General features: G+C 41.9%; 1 protein-coding gene across 1 annotated transcript in view; it reads right to left on the reverse strand.

Annotated features, from left to right (window-relative positions):
• TARS1 (threonyl-tRNA synthetase 1) overlaps positions 1-13,893 on the reverse strand; it is a 43,330-nt gene extending 29,437 nt beyond the window's left edge. The window contains exons 1-5 of the mRNA XM_075184617.1: positions 13,771-13,893; positions 8,717-8,797; positions 3,467-3,657; positions 2,631-2,754; positions 1,783-1,904 (exon numbers count right to left, since the gene is read on the reverse strand). Coding sequence (XP_075040718.1) covers positions 1,783-1,904; positions 2,631-2,754; positions 3,467-3,657; positions 8,717-8,797; positions 13,771-13,818 — 566 coding nt within the window. The 5' untranslated portion in view covers positions 13,819-13,893. The remainder of the gene's footprint in view (positions 1-1,782; positions 1,905-2,630; positions 2,755-3,466; positions 3,658-8,716; positions 8,798-13,770) is intronic.
• Between the last annotated feature and the right edge of the window lie 3,242 nt (positions 13,894-17,135).

Here is a 17,135-nt window from a genome sequence, read left to right on the forward strand (position 1 = left end):
GATGCCAGCAAGGAGCTAACAGAAAGCGGCAGAGTTTTGGCTCATCAAGGATCAGTGAAGATGCTAAGTCAACTGTATAATCAGTGTATCCCAGTGTTAGGCATCATTTGTACAGATACTAATTACAAGAAAAACAAAGTGAACAGACAAAGCTGTGTATAAGATATATTATATAGAGAAAAAGTAGAGAAATTAATTTGTAATTTTAATTGGCTTCCTTGGACAATTTCATTGTTCTAATAATGAATGAGCTATAGATCATCCAATGTCATTCCTAAGAGATGATGGGACCCCCCCCCCCCAGCAAACTAAATAAATGATGTAATCAGGCTGGATGAGGTTTTCAAATGTTCAAAGCTCCCCTGAATCATTGTCAGGTCTGGATAATGTGCTCCACTATGTAAAGTATCTCGGTATTATGTAAGCAATCAGACAAAGGGTAGATTATGTTTCCGCTCCATTAATTCATTCAGCATTTGTTTGCACGTAAAAAAAAAAATCCATTTTATGGTGCTGCAGATATCAGATCAACTCTAAAGTAAAATGATTGTTATCAGTGGAAGAACACGTCAGTGTGGGCGAGGAGAGGAAAATATATTCAGCCAGACCCAGGCAGTCCAGTTTACACTGTCATTTTCTTTTCTTTCAATAAACAATTTTAAAACTAATCCTGTCATTAAAGGGACATACTGAACTGTAACTTTACAATACTCTCCATAATGCTTTTCTGGTGAGTTAATAATCAAACCTGGTATCACACTATGAACTGCAGCTATAGCCAACTATTGATACTCCCAGAGAGCTTTGCTAGGTAGACAGACCAGGCAGCTCCCATTGGTAGTTCAATAGCACAGATAGCTTAGGCTGGGTACACACTGGACCATTTTCGTCCAATAATCGGGCAAATCAGCCGACATACAACCGTTCGGAAGTCGGGTTAGTGTGTATACTGACACGATGGTCAAAAGTTGTTCCAAAGTGTCGGCTCATTTGGTTGGTCGTACAGTTTATAATTTTCCGACCAATCACTGACCGATCATGTAGTGTGTATGCACTCGTGCTCACGATCCCCGAGTTTACAGAGTCGTGATCTTTTCAGCCGATGCCAGCAATGGACATGTCCCGGTGAATAAATGTAGAGTGCGCTGTAAAAGGAATAATTAATTTGTTCGTTCCGAGACAGAATGTTTTGTTTCAGAGTCACAGAAGCTAACGAAATTCGTTAGGACATGTGGATAGCTATAACAAGGCGGTTTAATCAGTGTGACAAGAATGCATGAATGAATGAATGAATGAATATTGTGCTATCATTTTCTGAATTCTAGAGGACCAGATGAAGAGCACAGATCTGAAGGTAAATCATGTGTAGTGTGTACGCATGAATCACCAGACTGATCGGACCTTCAGTCGTAGGTACAATCGTTTTGAGATAACACATCGGTCGGAAAATTCTTCAGTGTGTACCTAGCCTTACACTGGCTTTCCACCTTCAGATGACTAATTGGGCTGTGCACTTTTGCCAACTATGAGACTGTATCTTTCTAACCTTGCTCTGTGTTTTGCAGCCATGTGTTTACAAATCAGGAAGAGTTATTCCCCCCCTCGGACACAACACAAAGCTGCTCTCTGAATACAATTAAAAGAGATCATCATAAGACTGTGTTAATAGATGCAGGACACATTAAATTCAGGTTAAGGTGGAAACCCTCTTTAAGGACTTTCATAAGCTCATCCAATCAGCTTGTCCGGGACACTGGCTGCAAGAAACAGGAAATTGCTTACCCCTCTTCCAGAAACATGTCGTAATAAAACCCGTTCTCAATGGGAGGGCCGTAGCACAAGCATCCGCCATACACCCGCTCCATAGCTTCACCCATGATGTGTGCGCTGGAGTGCCAGAATACCTGGCGTAGGGGAGAAACGCGCTACTTAAGGCATTGACGTATAACAACCAAAAGTAATATCATTTCATTACATTTTTTTTTTTACTAAAGAACAAATAAGTACACTCTGCGCCTCATTAAAATTAAACTATGCCAATTAAGCAAGGTAAACAATGGGAGTTTTACTCTAAGCTGTAAAGTACACACTGTAACAAACACCAAGCTGCCTTTAATATCTTTCTGCCACAAAATGTATAGAAACATTTCTAGTTTATGATATATGACATGTTTGTATTACTGTTGCATCAATGTTTCTTGTTTAGTTCAGTTATTCTTATTTTATATAAAATGATGGAATGCAACCTCAACGTATATTTAACACACTATCCAGTATATTTTTTAAATTAGTTATTTAAAAATAATTTCTATTTGAACATGTGCAACACCCGTAGGGGGGGGGGTCGGCTGGGGGCACGTGCGGGGCACCTCCGGAACGGTACCGAAAGCACTCCGAGGCGATGCAACATCGCAGATTTCTCTTTGCCCCCCATAAAAGATGGAGGAGAAATACGCAACATTCAGGTACCGTAGTACCAAACAACGCAGATAATTGAACCCCCCCTCCCCCCACACTATGTTTCCGCTAAGTCTCCACGGGTCAGTAGTCCCTGCCATACTACATTGTGACTAGATGCACAAATGGGTATTTATCCAGGCAAATCAAGAAATAAATAATTCAGTATTTACCGCTTGTGCTTCTTCATCATCAAATTTCAGCAACTCCAGTTTACAGTCCTCTTCCAGTGGACGATCAAGGTCCCAAACCAAATTATTCACCTTTGCAACAACTGTATTATCAGCTAGCCCTTGGCTGCAAGAGATGTAGGACAATCAACATATGGATCATCATGAGAAAAGCAGAACGAATCACAGAAAAGCTGCTCTATATGAAAGAACAGCTAACAACACACACAAAATAATTGTATGTCTAACTTTCAGGAACATATCAGGACTGAAAAGGGTTTTTTAAATCTGGAGGAGGAGATTTGCACATTCTATACTAGTTCCTAGACTACAGGGTCAAAGAAAGGAGATCCAGCTATTGGATACAGGTGTACCATAGACACCAATCAGAAACTGGCTGGCATTTCTAGACCAGGAAGCCAACCAGTGAGCAGCAAAACACATGCTCAGCTAGCTATTCAAAGCCAGTTTAGTGGGCACATTGTGATCTTCACTCATACATTTGTGAGTTACAGGAAGATTGAACAACATGAATTTTAAGCCTTGTTTAATGGCATCATTGCAGTGGAAATCATTACAGTTCTATCAAAAGTTTCTTAAATTTAGCTCACTTACGCCAACATAAAGTAAGAAATTAATCAAATTAAACTATAGAGCTAATAAAATAACTTCATATAATTGACAAATAAGTTGAGTTTCCACTCCCCTGCTGATGACTCGGTCCCCTACAAAATAACTCAGTGTCACTAATCTCACCTTGAAACACAATAGTTTTCAACACTGAAGACAGCATAAGGCCATTATCAATGATCTTATTGTAAACGAAGGTTGCTCCGTACCTGATCCCAGCAGCTACTTGGTAGGGGGTGGTCTTCCAGGACTCCGCATCCACTTGCTTCCCGTCTGGCAAGGTCACCTTGATGGCTTTGCTGTCCTTTGCTGCCTTTTCTGCCAGGAGGGCCTCATGCTCCGCTTTCAGTTTATTGTAGATTTCGAGTCTCTGGTCGATAAACTCAGGCCAAGGATTCATCTAAACGTCAAAAACAATCGACAGGAGATAAAAATCATTTATAATTCAATGAAATGTCTGTAAAATTCTGACATTAAAGAACCAGAAAAACCACCACTTCAAATTAATAGGCATCAAAGGCTGCACATTGAATAATGTACATGAGAAACAGGAGTGTATTTCATGTAGTCCACATAGCTCTCACTGTCTCCTCTGCAGTACGCTGCCTTGTTAGGAGGGGTGGGCTTCTCTAATTGAGCAGAACCAGAGTGACTGACAGCTTGGAAGACTTGCATAAATGCAGAGTGTGGATTCAATCACAGGGACGGGACTGGTGATGTCACAGCAGCTCAGATGACTGCATTCTCAGCTTAGATCTGTATCAGATCCCTTCAGGTCGAAGTTTAAATGATATGGGAGTTGCTTCAGCTATCTATAATGGAGTGGAGAGGTTATACTTTATAATACAGCTACTGTGGAATGATGTCTCTTCATAGTTTACATATGAAACACAATAACGCTTCCATCACTGTGTGTAGGTGATGGGTTCACTTTAAACACAAAATATATGGCTCCGCAGAAGCAGAATGATTAAACCATCCTCTAGTTGTACACCTGGCAGGTACAATTGTATCCAGAAAGTGAGTAATGCTGCTATAATGATCCAGAAATGACTGCAGGCAGAGAGATTATTGGAATAATACGTGTATCTAGCCCGACAGCTGCTTAACCAGCAGGACCCAGCTCAGTGGGGAGGTCAGACTATGCCAATGTTTACAGATTCTGTACAAAATACTTTGTACTGCCAGCAGTAAGATAATCAGATGTCTGTCAGTCCCGATAGAGGGACAAACAGACGTATATGACTGATCAGGGTTTATGGAAAGCCACGAAAATTACCAAGACAGATCTATACATTTCATGACTGGTCATCAAAGCAAATCAAGCAAAAAAGGAAACTGAACACCCAAATATAAATGTTCATATTTAGTGTGGCAAAGTATGCTCCACATGCTATCAGCTAAACCACAACCCCTGATCATTATACAGCCTTTAGAGTGCAGTTGATATACCCATGTGTAAATCCACCAATTTGTCAGACCCTCTGCACCACCCAAATCATCCTGCAAAGCCCATGCAGGAGAATATAGCCCCCAAGATCATTGTTTGTATAACTACATTTACATGTGATTGTATTCTGCAGGGGGATTGGTGAGTGTCCCTATATATGATTTATTAATATGCAGACTGCTAATTACAGTGGGTTACTCTTTACTAGATCCGACTCTCATTATTACAGCATTCACATTCTCAGCAGAAAAGCTTGCACTATGCCCGACACACCCTCCTGCACTCTCCCCACCCACCGGCCCTCTTGCACTCTTCCCCACCACCGACACGCCCTCCTGCACCCTCTCCCACCGACACGCCCTCCTGCACTCTCTCCCACCCCCCCACCGACACGCCCTCCTGCACTCTTCCACCCCCCCCACCGACACACCCTCCTGCACTTTCTCCCACCCCCCCCCACCGACACGCCCTCCTGCACTCTCTCCCACCCCCCCCCACCGACACGCCCTCCTGCACTCTCTCCCACCGACACGCCCTCCTGCACTCTCTCCCACCCCCCCACCGACACGCCCTCCTGCACTCTTCCACCCCCCCCACCGACACACCCTCCTGCACTTTCTCCCACCCCCCCCCCACCGACACGCCCTCCTGCACTCTCTCCCACCCCCCCCACCGACACGCCCTCCTGCACTCTCTCCCACCGACACGCCCTCCTGCACTCTCTCCCACCGACACGCCCTCCTGCACTCTCTCCCACCGACACGCCCTCCTGCACTCTCTCCCACCGACACGCCCTCCTGCACTCTCTCCCACCGACACGCCCTCCTGCACTCTCTCCCACCCCCCGACCGACACGCCCTCCTGCACTCTCTCCCACCCCCCGACCGACACGCCCTCCTGCACTCTCTCCCACCCCCCCCCCACCGACACGCCCTCTTTTGGAGTCTATATGTGCCACTTAATTACTTGTACTCTGAAAGCAAAACCTATATCAGTGATTGGCAACCTGATACACACTTCGGGGGGCTGCATAGTGTCTTAATTTCCGTAATAAATTAAAACCATACATTAAATCAAAGAAAGACACCTATCTGTAACAACATCAGGAGGCATTTTATACAAGTGTCACAAGCTATTACAAACATCTGACAAAGCAGGAGCTGGGGGCCTCAGGAGAAGGTTAGGGCAGAATGCAGCCCATCCCCGACTTAAATAATAACAATAGTTCCACAATGCAGTAGGGGTTGCAATCCATGAGAGTAAGCAGGATAAAAAGTCAATGTCCTTTAACAATGCATTACAAGTATGTTCCCTAAGCCTCCCTGTAGCATAGAGTACTGTGTACTTTAAGAGATAGCCATTGTATTTTACCAAACGATACCGCCTTTCAGTGACACCCAAATACGTGTTCCCTTTCTTAAACCTGCTTCTTTGAGAAAGTCATATCTCCAATGACAAAACTCGTCAGTTAAATCTTATAACCGTGATTGAGCCTAAGAAGCAGGTTTATGTCCATCTCAATTTCTGCCATTTTATCTTCTTTTGAAGAACATACAAAAAGACTGCTACAAGATTTGAGAGATGTGCTAAACGTGGCTAGATCCCAACTGTGGGCCGTCTGTCTGCTTGGGTGGATATTAAGGGGGAGGATATTGCCCCCAACAACTAATGCACCTAATCAGGTAAAATAGCTACCAATGTCTCTCATAATTTTTCGGGTTGGGTACGTGTTAGCGCGACTTAGATAAAGGTTCATTTAAAGCGGCAATATGTGGACCCCACAGGTTAAGTGTTCAGATTGTTTTTGTAGGAATAAAGCGTGTCGGGCATGTCAGCATCGGTGACATGATTACCACCAGATTTTTAATTTTAACTTTGTGACAGAATCCAACGATGCACAAATAAGATCAGGAATTTTTATGACATTTGCATATATTAGTGATTTACATCCCATTAATTATGTGAACTGGCCATTCACTTTGGACCATAGGAGTATGCCGCATTCTGACAGTTTCCAACAAGATCTGAGCTCTAACACTTTACCTGTGATCTGTTCCTGCAGGATACAGAGCTCATTATTTGCATAAGGATTACCTGTCCTTTTGGAGGAAATGGGGACACTTGGATATTAATTTATATTCACTGGTTTTATTATAGTCTTTTGAATTTTTTTTATTACCTTTAGTGTTGTATATTGTGTGATGTTTTTACCTTTGATGTTGTAATAAATAGTTTTTATACAAAGTAACACTGACTCTGCAACATTTATGCTGGTTATTTTAATTTGGACATTTGATATCTGGTCAGTCCTATGTCGCACCTATCCATGAATTTTTGATACTTGGTTGTTTTTAGAGATTGGCACCCCCAAGACAGACAGCGACACGGGACTATGTACTTTTCAGATATTGCTACTTTAAATTAACCCCTTCAGTACGCTTAAAAATATATTTGATTTTTTATAAAGCAGTGTGACAGGACTGAGATGGGGCCAAGTGTATCACACTTCACCATCACTATAGCACATATACAGGACCTCATCACAATAAAGGCGGAACGTTGCACAGCGAAATATGCCTAATGTTAATGGAAAATATTCACCTCCACATTGTAGGCTGGAAGACATACGACAGATTTAAAAATCCTATTGAAAGAGAATCTTACTGGGGAAACTCAATGTTATCCACAATCAAAATCCAAGCCACTATACCACAGGTAAGCTAAATATTGATTTTTAAAAAGGGTTTAATTAATTTTAACCCCCACGTAAACCAAAGGCATTTTGCCCATTCATGACCAGTCCAATTTTTAAGTTGTATACAATCACTATGTCCTAGACTTCATTATTTCATAAGATAGGGATTTCTTTGGCAGCATTTTTAACAGTTAGCGTTTTATTTTATAAAGATTATGTAGTCAGATAAAATAAACGAATACAAAATACATATTTTTCATTATTTTTGGGGCAATCAAAGGAGCCCTTGATTACGCTGTCTCTTGTGAATGAGTGGCATGTTTTAAATCATTTTTCATTACTTTATTATATATATATATATATATATATATATATATATATATATATACATATATATATATATATATACACACACACACATACACATATTCACTTCTTTCCACTGTGATTCCCTTTTGATAGATATGAGGGAAGCCCCCAATGTTTGGTCATCTGTAATAGTGTTAGATTACTACCGGTAATCTAACAGCAATGTAGCACTAAGGACATTCATCGCATATAGACACACTTTCATCTGTCACTTGTCCATTATTGGAAACACCAGATAGTCCCCCAGGACTGGGAAAGAAAAATTTAAGGGGTGGCATCCAGCCCGTGACATCATCTTGTCTTATTTTATTCACATGTGTGACTAAGGCTAGCATAACAAAATAATTACCTTTTTAAATTACTAGTAGAACACAATCATTTCTTACATCTCTTTTATAGAGAGGATACGTGGCAGAGGTTGTGATGAACATTTGGCAATGGAGAAGTGGGGAAGAAAGCGAAAGGGGAGGTAAAAAGTAAAAACCGGGTCTTCCTTGATGTCAATACATTGATTTCATTGTGGATACTTCTGCGTCGGAAAACACAGGCGTTCAATGAGATGGTTCCTAGACACATTGTCCAAAGACATCGCTGTGTACAGAAGAGAACTGCCGACGTGTTCTCCAGGACCTATACATAGTCATCCAGAGGGCAGGTGGCCCCAGAGCAAGGCCAATGCTCAGTACTTTATAGAAGATGACTATCTAATCCCGGGGATTTAGGGTACCCATGAATGTGCACAGAACAAGCTTCTCGGCTCATGTACCCCAACGGGTCACATTTTGAGTATTACCTTAAACAGAGCTAATTAATATATTGGTCTAGGTCAGGAATTATTCTACCTGGTTCCACAAATTAAAATCCTCAAAATATGATCTGTGGGGGGTTACTTGAGAAACCCGAATCTTTATAGCTTAGTTATGGTGTTAACCACAGACACCTTACCTCAGAACGTCCCCCGTCTCCAGCTCCATCCTTCTTGCTCTTTTTTCCCCCCTCTTTGTGTTTTCCGGGTTCGGAGTTTGGCTGAGGAGATAAAACAAAAAAGAAACAATAAGAAATTAGAAGTTATGTATGATGCGATCTGACCAGCAGGGGTATTTACAGGAGCCATAAGCCCTATTTTACATATTGGCAACTGTTTGTTGGTCTACATGTATGACTTCTCACACCAAAGATGGCCGACATGACATATCGGTGGCCTTGCATCTTTTCTCAAGGGGGATAAACACATTTAATTTCTACCTCTGTAGTACTAAGAACACATGTATTTACGTCAACAGGGCACAGCGCACCATAGAACAGCAGCGTACACAGAAAGAGGAGGTCTGTCAGCTGAACATCCCAGTATCTGCACACATCACTATCATAAGATGCATTACTAGTGGTATGACTGTAACATTATCATAATGACCAAAATCAGGTGGAGGGAAAAGACTCGAGGTTAAAAGGGTTATAGGCACATTATACACCAAAGACTGATTTTCCTTGCAAATCGTTCTTCCTCTGTTGAATCACTCTGTATGTCTCTACACTGGCTGCCTGTTTTGTACCGAATCCAATATAAAATACTTTTACTAACCTACAAGGCCATCAACAAAGCTGCACCTACATACATCTCCTCTCTTGTCTCAAAATATCTCCCAACTCGGCAACTCTGTTCTGCGTCTCTCATCCACCCTCATTACATCCTCCCATTCCCGGTTACAGGACTTTTTTCAGGGCTGCACCCACTCTATGGAATTCTCTCCCTCGCACAATAAGATTCCTCTGGTCTACAAACTTTCAAGCGTTCTCTGAAAACCCACCTCTTCAGACAAGCTTATAATATTCTTCTGCCACCCTCTTAACCTCGCTACCTTTAGCCTGTTACACAGTTTCACGCGGGACGGCTGCCCCCTGACCAACATTGTTGTGTGACGGGTTCATTTAGCTTATGAGTCACTTTTACCTTTGCAGTCTGGCTGGGCCAAAATGCAAAATGTAGACTTAACATCATGTGTCAATCTCCCATTGTCCCCATAGATTGTAAGCTTGCGAGCAGGGCCTTCTCACCTCTTTGTCTGTGTTACCCAGTTTGTTTATTAGTTTATTATGTTTGTCCCCAATTGTAAAGCGCTATGGAATATGTTGGCGCTATATAAATAAATGATGATGATGATAATCTACGAACCTTAGAAGTGAGGGATTGTTTTATGCACAGGGCGATTACATGGAAAAACTCAGTGAGTGAAAAGAACAGGAGAAATCAAAAATGTAAATAATGACACAGAATTAGCCAACTCACAGTGTGACTTATACAGTAAATAGGAAGTTTGTCCGGGGCACGTGCATTCAAACCACCCAAGTGCACAAAAGCTCTTACGGTCATTCAGTCCTACAAAGAGGAGGGCCGCCTTCCCCACCCTGACTTCCGGGGCCAGAAAGCCTCAACAGGGACAAAGGTATTCAGACTCCCGTTTGCTGCAAAGTTAAGTTGGGGTCCCTTTGTCTGGGGACCTGTCAAAGCTTCACTTAGAGATCTGGATTCTTTACGTCCGTCAGAAGGAGGAGGCAGAGACACATCAGCTCCCGGAAAACTGGGACACTGAACAAGTAAGGTGAACAGCACCCATCAATCTGGTGACAGAATGGGATAGAAAAAAAAAAGAATGCTATGATTAGCAGCCCCAGCCTTCAGCTGAAGCAATCAAAATCTTCCTGGCCGGCTCTAGGGCAAAAGAAGCGATGCAGAAAAGTGGAGTACATGCTAAGTGGCACTGCAAAGCCTATGGTTTTCTGGCAATTCCAGGTTGCGACTGCGGGGACACATAGTACCTTGGCCATTCAGGCTGATGGCCTCCTGGCAAGAGGAACAGGGCAGCCTCTCCTTATCAAGAGGGTTTCCAAGGCCTTCTAGGACACTATTACATTTGATCTAAGCTAAAGGCCCGACAAGTAAAAAACGCAAATTATGGAGTAATAAGAGCAATAAGACACAACTCTACCCAAACACTCAATTTCCTTATGGCATCATAATATTATATATAGATGTAGGAACATTGTTGTGACCTCCAGGGGAGCAGGGTTATGGGGATTACCAATTGGTACACAAAAATGTTCAAAACACCATTCAAATTCATGTTTTATAGGTAATCACTTATGGAGTGACTGGGTAACATTTATATCAATTTCAATCCTGATGGTATGGGACATCCAATAATTTCACTGTACATTTAAGAAGTCTATCTGTTTATATATACTTTGCCATGTAAATGGCATTTTCCAGAATTCCATTCTCCTTTTGGAGAGGTTCGTTTTAATATTTTTACTAAGGAGTTTAGCCTGCAAGTCTCTCTCTGATGCTAGCAAGGTTGATTCTACAGCTCTCTTCACACTGCTGACCAAAACAACCTGCCCTGCACTGATGAGGTCAAAGCAGGACCAAACAGGTCTGTTTGTAGGTGGATCAGCTGACACCTGTGCAATGCTTTAAACACCCAATAGGTGTGGTGGCACTGACTCACTGGGCAGTCATACAAATGACATTTTCCAAAAGTCCCTTCTCCTTTGAAGATGTTTATTTGAATATTTTCCCAAGAGATCATTGTTAGATTCATTATACTAGTGAAAGTACCTTATAGTTATTAAAGCAGACAGTACATGTACTCTTGTATCAGTCCCTTTTTCATGTATGATACTACTACAATATCAGTGCGTACTCTAATCATATCCCAACTAGACTATTGCAACACTCTCCTCAGTGGTCTACCACCGAACAGACGGGCTCCACTTCCTCATCTCACAAAGGATACACCTACAAAGCCCTCAGCAATCTCGCACCTCCCTACATCTCTTAACTAATCTCCAGCTACATCATCAACAGAACCTCAAATTTGCCGGAGTTTACTATGGGAATAGCAATCTTAATACTTTAACTAGTCAATGCAGTTGGCTTCTTAATAACTTTAGTGGCACACTGAGCACAGATCAGCAAAATAAACCTGATATTCATTGACTAAGCCTGTATGTTGTTGGCAGTACAAATGCCAGGTTCCGATCACATTATGACTAAAAATCTCTGAGTGCTGTGAGCAGTGCTCATGAAGCTTGTCCATGGTAGTGTGAGAAGAATCGGGTGTTTATACTACCTGGCATGAGCAGAGAGAACAGAGGGACTGTCAGGTTCCTGTGTGTGTAATAGAATATAATTACATATATATAACAGTGAGAAATGAATTTTCATAGTATGATAAGTGCCCTTGGTAATAATGAAGATTAGAATAATAAATTCAGTCTTAACATACAGTTTAGAATTCTAAAGTGCATCATTAGCCATAATCTCCTTTATCCAAATGGAAAAAAAAAAAAAAAAACACCCTCTCCGCATCACACATACTCGCACATTTGCTGGAATATTTTCCTCAGGTAATAATCCCCCTTCTGTATTATCTTACACTGGTCCTCTAACTGCCCACATCATATGAGTCATCCTCAGCTGCTGACACACAGACAACTGCTGATTATTCCTCTTCTCCTGATGCAAACAGCCACTTGAGTGAAAGGAGGAAAGAAGACTGGAGCAGCAGGTGTCTGAAGAAGTGACAATGCAGAGCCACACCTGTTCAGGGTCAAAATAAGCAAGATGACATGGCAGAGACCAACGGGTACAGGAAAGAAGCCAAACCACAAGCAGCAGATGACAGATACTGGAGGCTATTTTCTGAGACAGGTAAAAGAGTCTTTACCAGTGGTTCCCAAACTGTGCGCCTAGGCTCCCTGGGGTGCCTTGGTGATCTCACTAGGGTGCCTCGGCCAGGGCCAGTGGTAAGCAAAGCTGGAATTACATGGTAATTATTCTGGCTTACAGGTGCCTTGAAGAAAATTATGAAAACCCTAAGGGCGCCTTGAACAGAAAAAGTTTGGGATCCACTGGTCTATAGTATCGAGCCTTTACACAAGTGCAATAAAATGTGTATTTTGTAAATATGTACACTGTAAGATAAGCAAATTATTTTATGACATGTAAACGTTCCCAGGCTCGGTTTTACACGCATCTGACAGTGCAATGTATTTGTAAAACAAGAGTTAGGTATAAAAGTAGGATTTGGGCACTTACCATTGCGAATTTATAAAATGGACATTTAGCTTCAAACAGTAACCCATTCACACAAAGGCTAAATCCATGTTTTTGATGCACACCTCAAGGGTCCTTGTGATTAAAGTGGTCTAGCAGGTGGTGGTAGAAAGGATACAGTTGCTCCAGCGGAAGAGAGAATGGCTAATAATGAGGTGTAACTGCATAATAACTCTCATGATAATCATGTAATTAAATAATAACACTGATGCAGAACTGACAACATCAAGGTGCAAGATTTACCAGCTCAATACCCAGGGCCCCCTACTCTCCATCTCAACAACAAGGACCCCCCCTACTTCTCCAGCTCCACATTCAGGACCCCCTTTCCCCTTCTTCTCCAGCTCAACACCCAGGACCCCCTTTCCCCTACTTCTCCAGCTCAACACCCAGGACCCCCTTTCCCCTACTTCTCCAGCTCAACACCCAGGACCCCCTTTCCCCTACTTCTCCAGCTCCACATTAAGGACCCCCTTTCCCCTACTTCTCCAGCTCAACACCCAGGACCCCCTTTCCCCTACTTCTCCAGCTCAACACCCAGGACCCCCTTTCCCCTACTTCTCCGGCTCAACACCCAGGACCCCCCTACTTCTCCAGCTCAACACCCAGGACCCCCCTACTTCTCCAGCTCAACACCCAGGACCCCCTTTCCCCTACTTCTCCAGCTCAACACCCAGGACCCCCCTACTTCTCCAGCTCAACCCTTTGTGGCACTACGTGAATGGTCTGGTCATGGAGAGCAGGGAGACTGGACACCCCTTTTATAATACACCTTTATCATTATTTACCATTCCACCCAGTTTCTGGCACTAGGACCAGGAGCAGGACCACAGACTAGCAGACACATGGCTCAGACTAACAGCCCGGCTTCCCGCCTCCTTACCTTTTTCAGACTCATGTTCTCCATCTGAGCAGCCACGTTCTCAGCCATCACTGTCACACTAAGCGGCGATCACCCAGCTGATGCAACCGGCAGCTAGAAAAAGACAGTCTAACCCGGTGACTCAAAAGGGAGGAGCCACAAATAACGAATTGACCTATGATAGGTAGATAAGAGACCAGCACCGCCCATGAAAAAAGAGGCTTGTCAAGGGATAGCCAATCAGAGGGCAGTGCTAGTAAGTTTGGTTGAACCGAGCAGCTCAGAGCCCGTGTCCGGCTTCGTATACAGCCTCGTGCTGATGAATGACGCGTGACGTCACTGCGACGCGAATTACGTTTGGAGACCACAGCCAGGAATAAAAATGGAGGTTGCCAATAGTTCATAGGCTCTGTTCCCAGGACTTTTCCTTCGGTTGAATGAGAGGGGTTGGACGGCAGAACTGACAACTTAAACTTTGCTTTCACAGTTTGAACCTTGTAATTTGAAACGTTTTACATTAGAGTGCTGTGGACTGTGGTTAGTATGGTACAATGAAGCACAAAGGTCATTCTGAGCTGTGCCCTCTGCATATATGAGTTAATATTCTCTCTTTCTCTCGCTCTCATGTTTGCAAATTACTGTTTTCTGTCCTTGACTATTCCTACTGACTAGATTTATTTTACTCATTTCTTGTGTTTATTTTATTTAGGTTTTTTTGTGTGGCAATAACCATTCAGCTTTGGTATTACAAATTGACTCAATTTTCTATCCATTCATTTTATTTACACTTGTGTTAAATTAATAGGAATATAATTATGAATTTAAGCTACAACGTGTAACTGCGATGCCACCTAAAAGGCAACTATCTGCTGTGGGAGTAACTGCACAGCCAGAAGCAGCAAAAAGACGATTGGCAGAGCAGGGTAAAGCTTGACGACAAACTATGACTGATGACCAAAGAGAACGTGATTGTCATTGCCATGTAAATATGACTCCTCAGCAAATTGCTCGTCACAGAGAAATCAATCGAACAAACAGGACAGAGGTAATATCATGTCAACACCTTCAGTAAACAAGATGTAACACCATTCTGGATGTTGGTACCTTTGATGAAACAAATATTAATACTCATTACTGTGTTTCCATGAACATTATTTGTGAATTTTGCCACACTAAGCATTTTGCAGCTAAGCAGCCATCTGACAAGCTATCAGTCAATGCTGCCACAAGGGTAAAGTCAAATTGTGTGCAATAAGGTCTGCCCCTGTTATTGAGCCCTTAATGAAAGGACAGCATGAACATTCAATTTTATTTTTTTTTAACATAAGATCGATTAATAGTGCTTTAGCATTTTCGTCTATGGGTGGTAATTTTGCCCAGCCAAATGGCTACGGTCCCTATTGTTTCCGAATTAAAGGTCAAATTTTCCATCGATATTACTCTTATTTTTTTTATGTCATTTTGACAGACTTTTAAATAATACAATATATTATTAACCTTTATATTGCTCCAATATGTTATGCTGCGCTTTACGGGGAGTTTTTAGTGGGTCACATTAGTCCCTACCCAAGGGGTGCTTACAGTCTAAATCAAGTTTTAAACTACATTTAATCAAAGAAAGGCATCTGTAATAATATCAACATTCATTTTTTATAATCCTTGATTTAAAATTTGGATATAAGTGTCAAATCTAAACCAGATTGTTCACCTGTAAGTGTCAGTTTATCAGTTATGAGCTCATCAGCTGGAGAGAATTAAATACACTGCACGGTTTGAGTGTACAATAAACTCTGCTTTATTAGTTACAAGTCCCTATATATATAGCAAAAATCATGTATTACAGAAAACTACACCCCAAAAGGTTTTAACCACTCATGTTCCCTTCACACAGATGTTAATACAGTCTCTCATTATCAGACAGGAAAACTCCACAGGGGAAGTTGCTTATCTCCTGTCTGGTATGTCCAAGGTTATAAGCATAGCCTTGCAAATAATTAATTACTCCTACAAAACAGGTGCATCTAATTGTATTTAAGCTATAACAGAACAAAATGGCTATAAGGCAACAAGATGGCGTCAGCTTAGCAAAATCACAAATCTCATAAGCAACAACGAAAATGAAAAATAAAATGTAATCCAATCAAGTAAACTTGCCTACTCTCACTGAACTTCTGCCAGGTTCCCAAATTTCGCGTCCTCCTTGGTCTTGGTGGAGGCAGGGCTTCAAGTCAGGCCCTTTGAGTACCCATAGAAATGGTAGAAGGAGTACTATTTTTTTGTACTGAGATTATCTATAGACTACCAGGTCAGGAAGAGGAACTGTACAGGAACCTATTGTAGGACATCTATAAAATTGCATTAAAAGGAGAGGTAATAATCATGGGAGACTTTAATCTACCTGATGTGAACTGGGAGGGGTCTTTTGCAATTTCCACTAGAAGTAGGGGCATTCTGAATTCATTGCAGTGAACTTCCCTCATGCAAATGGTGAGGGAGCCCACTCGCAAAGATGCAATATTAGACTTAATACTTACAAGTGGTGACAGAATATCTTATGTAAATATGGGAGAGAACCTAGGATCCAATGACCATCAAGCAGTATGGTTTAGTATAAAGACAGAGACTGACTCACACCACTCAAAAACAAAGGTGTTCGGAAGGCTGAAAGATGGGAAAATGTGTAAGTGACTCTTTGGCAGAGAGGGGGAACTTAACAGGAGTACAGGAGAGGTGGGAAAAAAGTACAATACTAAAATCAACAGACCTTTTTATCAAAAGGGTTAGGAAAAGCACAAGAAAATTGATGATGTAGGTAAACTAGAGGAATGGTCAAACAGTGGCAAATACGGTTTAATGTGAAATCATGCACTTTGGTCTTAAAAACCCAAAGGCTAAATAAAGTACTAATGGCACTAAAATGGAAAGGTATCTAGGATCACTATTTCAGGTGGCTTAAAGACAAGTAAGCAATGTAACAAAGCAATGAGAAAGGCAAGTCAGATGCTTGGTTGCAAAGGGAGAGGAATCGGTAGCAGAACTGCCACTGTGTAGGTCATTTGTACGGTCTCATTTAAAATACTGTGTTCAATTCTGGAGGCCATATTTCCAGAAGGATATAAATACATTAGAGAAGGGCAACTAAAATGGTGCATGACCTACAGCACAAAACCCGGAAAGACTAAAAGATCTCAATATGAATAGTTTGGAAAGGGGGGACATGATAGAAATGTTCAAATACATCAAGGGTTTAAACAATGTACAGGAAGGAAACATTCTTCCAAGGAAGAGAAATATTAGAAAATGAGGACATGCACTAAAACTGGAGACAGGTTCAGAGGCAAATTGAGGAAGAACTACTTCACAGAAAGGGTAGTGGATAAGTGGAA

This window comes from Mixophyes fleayi, chromosome 1 (genome assembly GCF_038048845.1).
Source record: "Mixophyes fleayi isolate aMixFle1 chromosome 1, aMixFle1.hap1, whole genome shotgun sequence".
NCBI lineage: Eukaryota > Metazoa > Chordata > Amphibia > Anura > Limnodynastidae > Mixophyes > Mixophyes fleayi.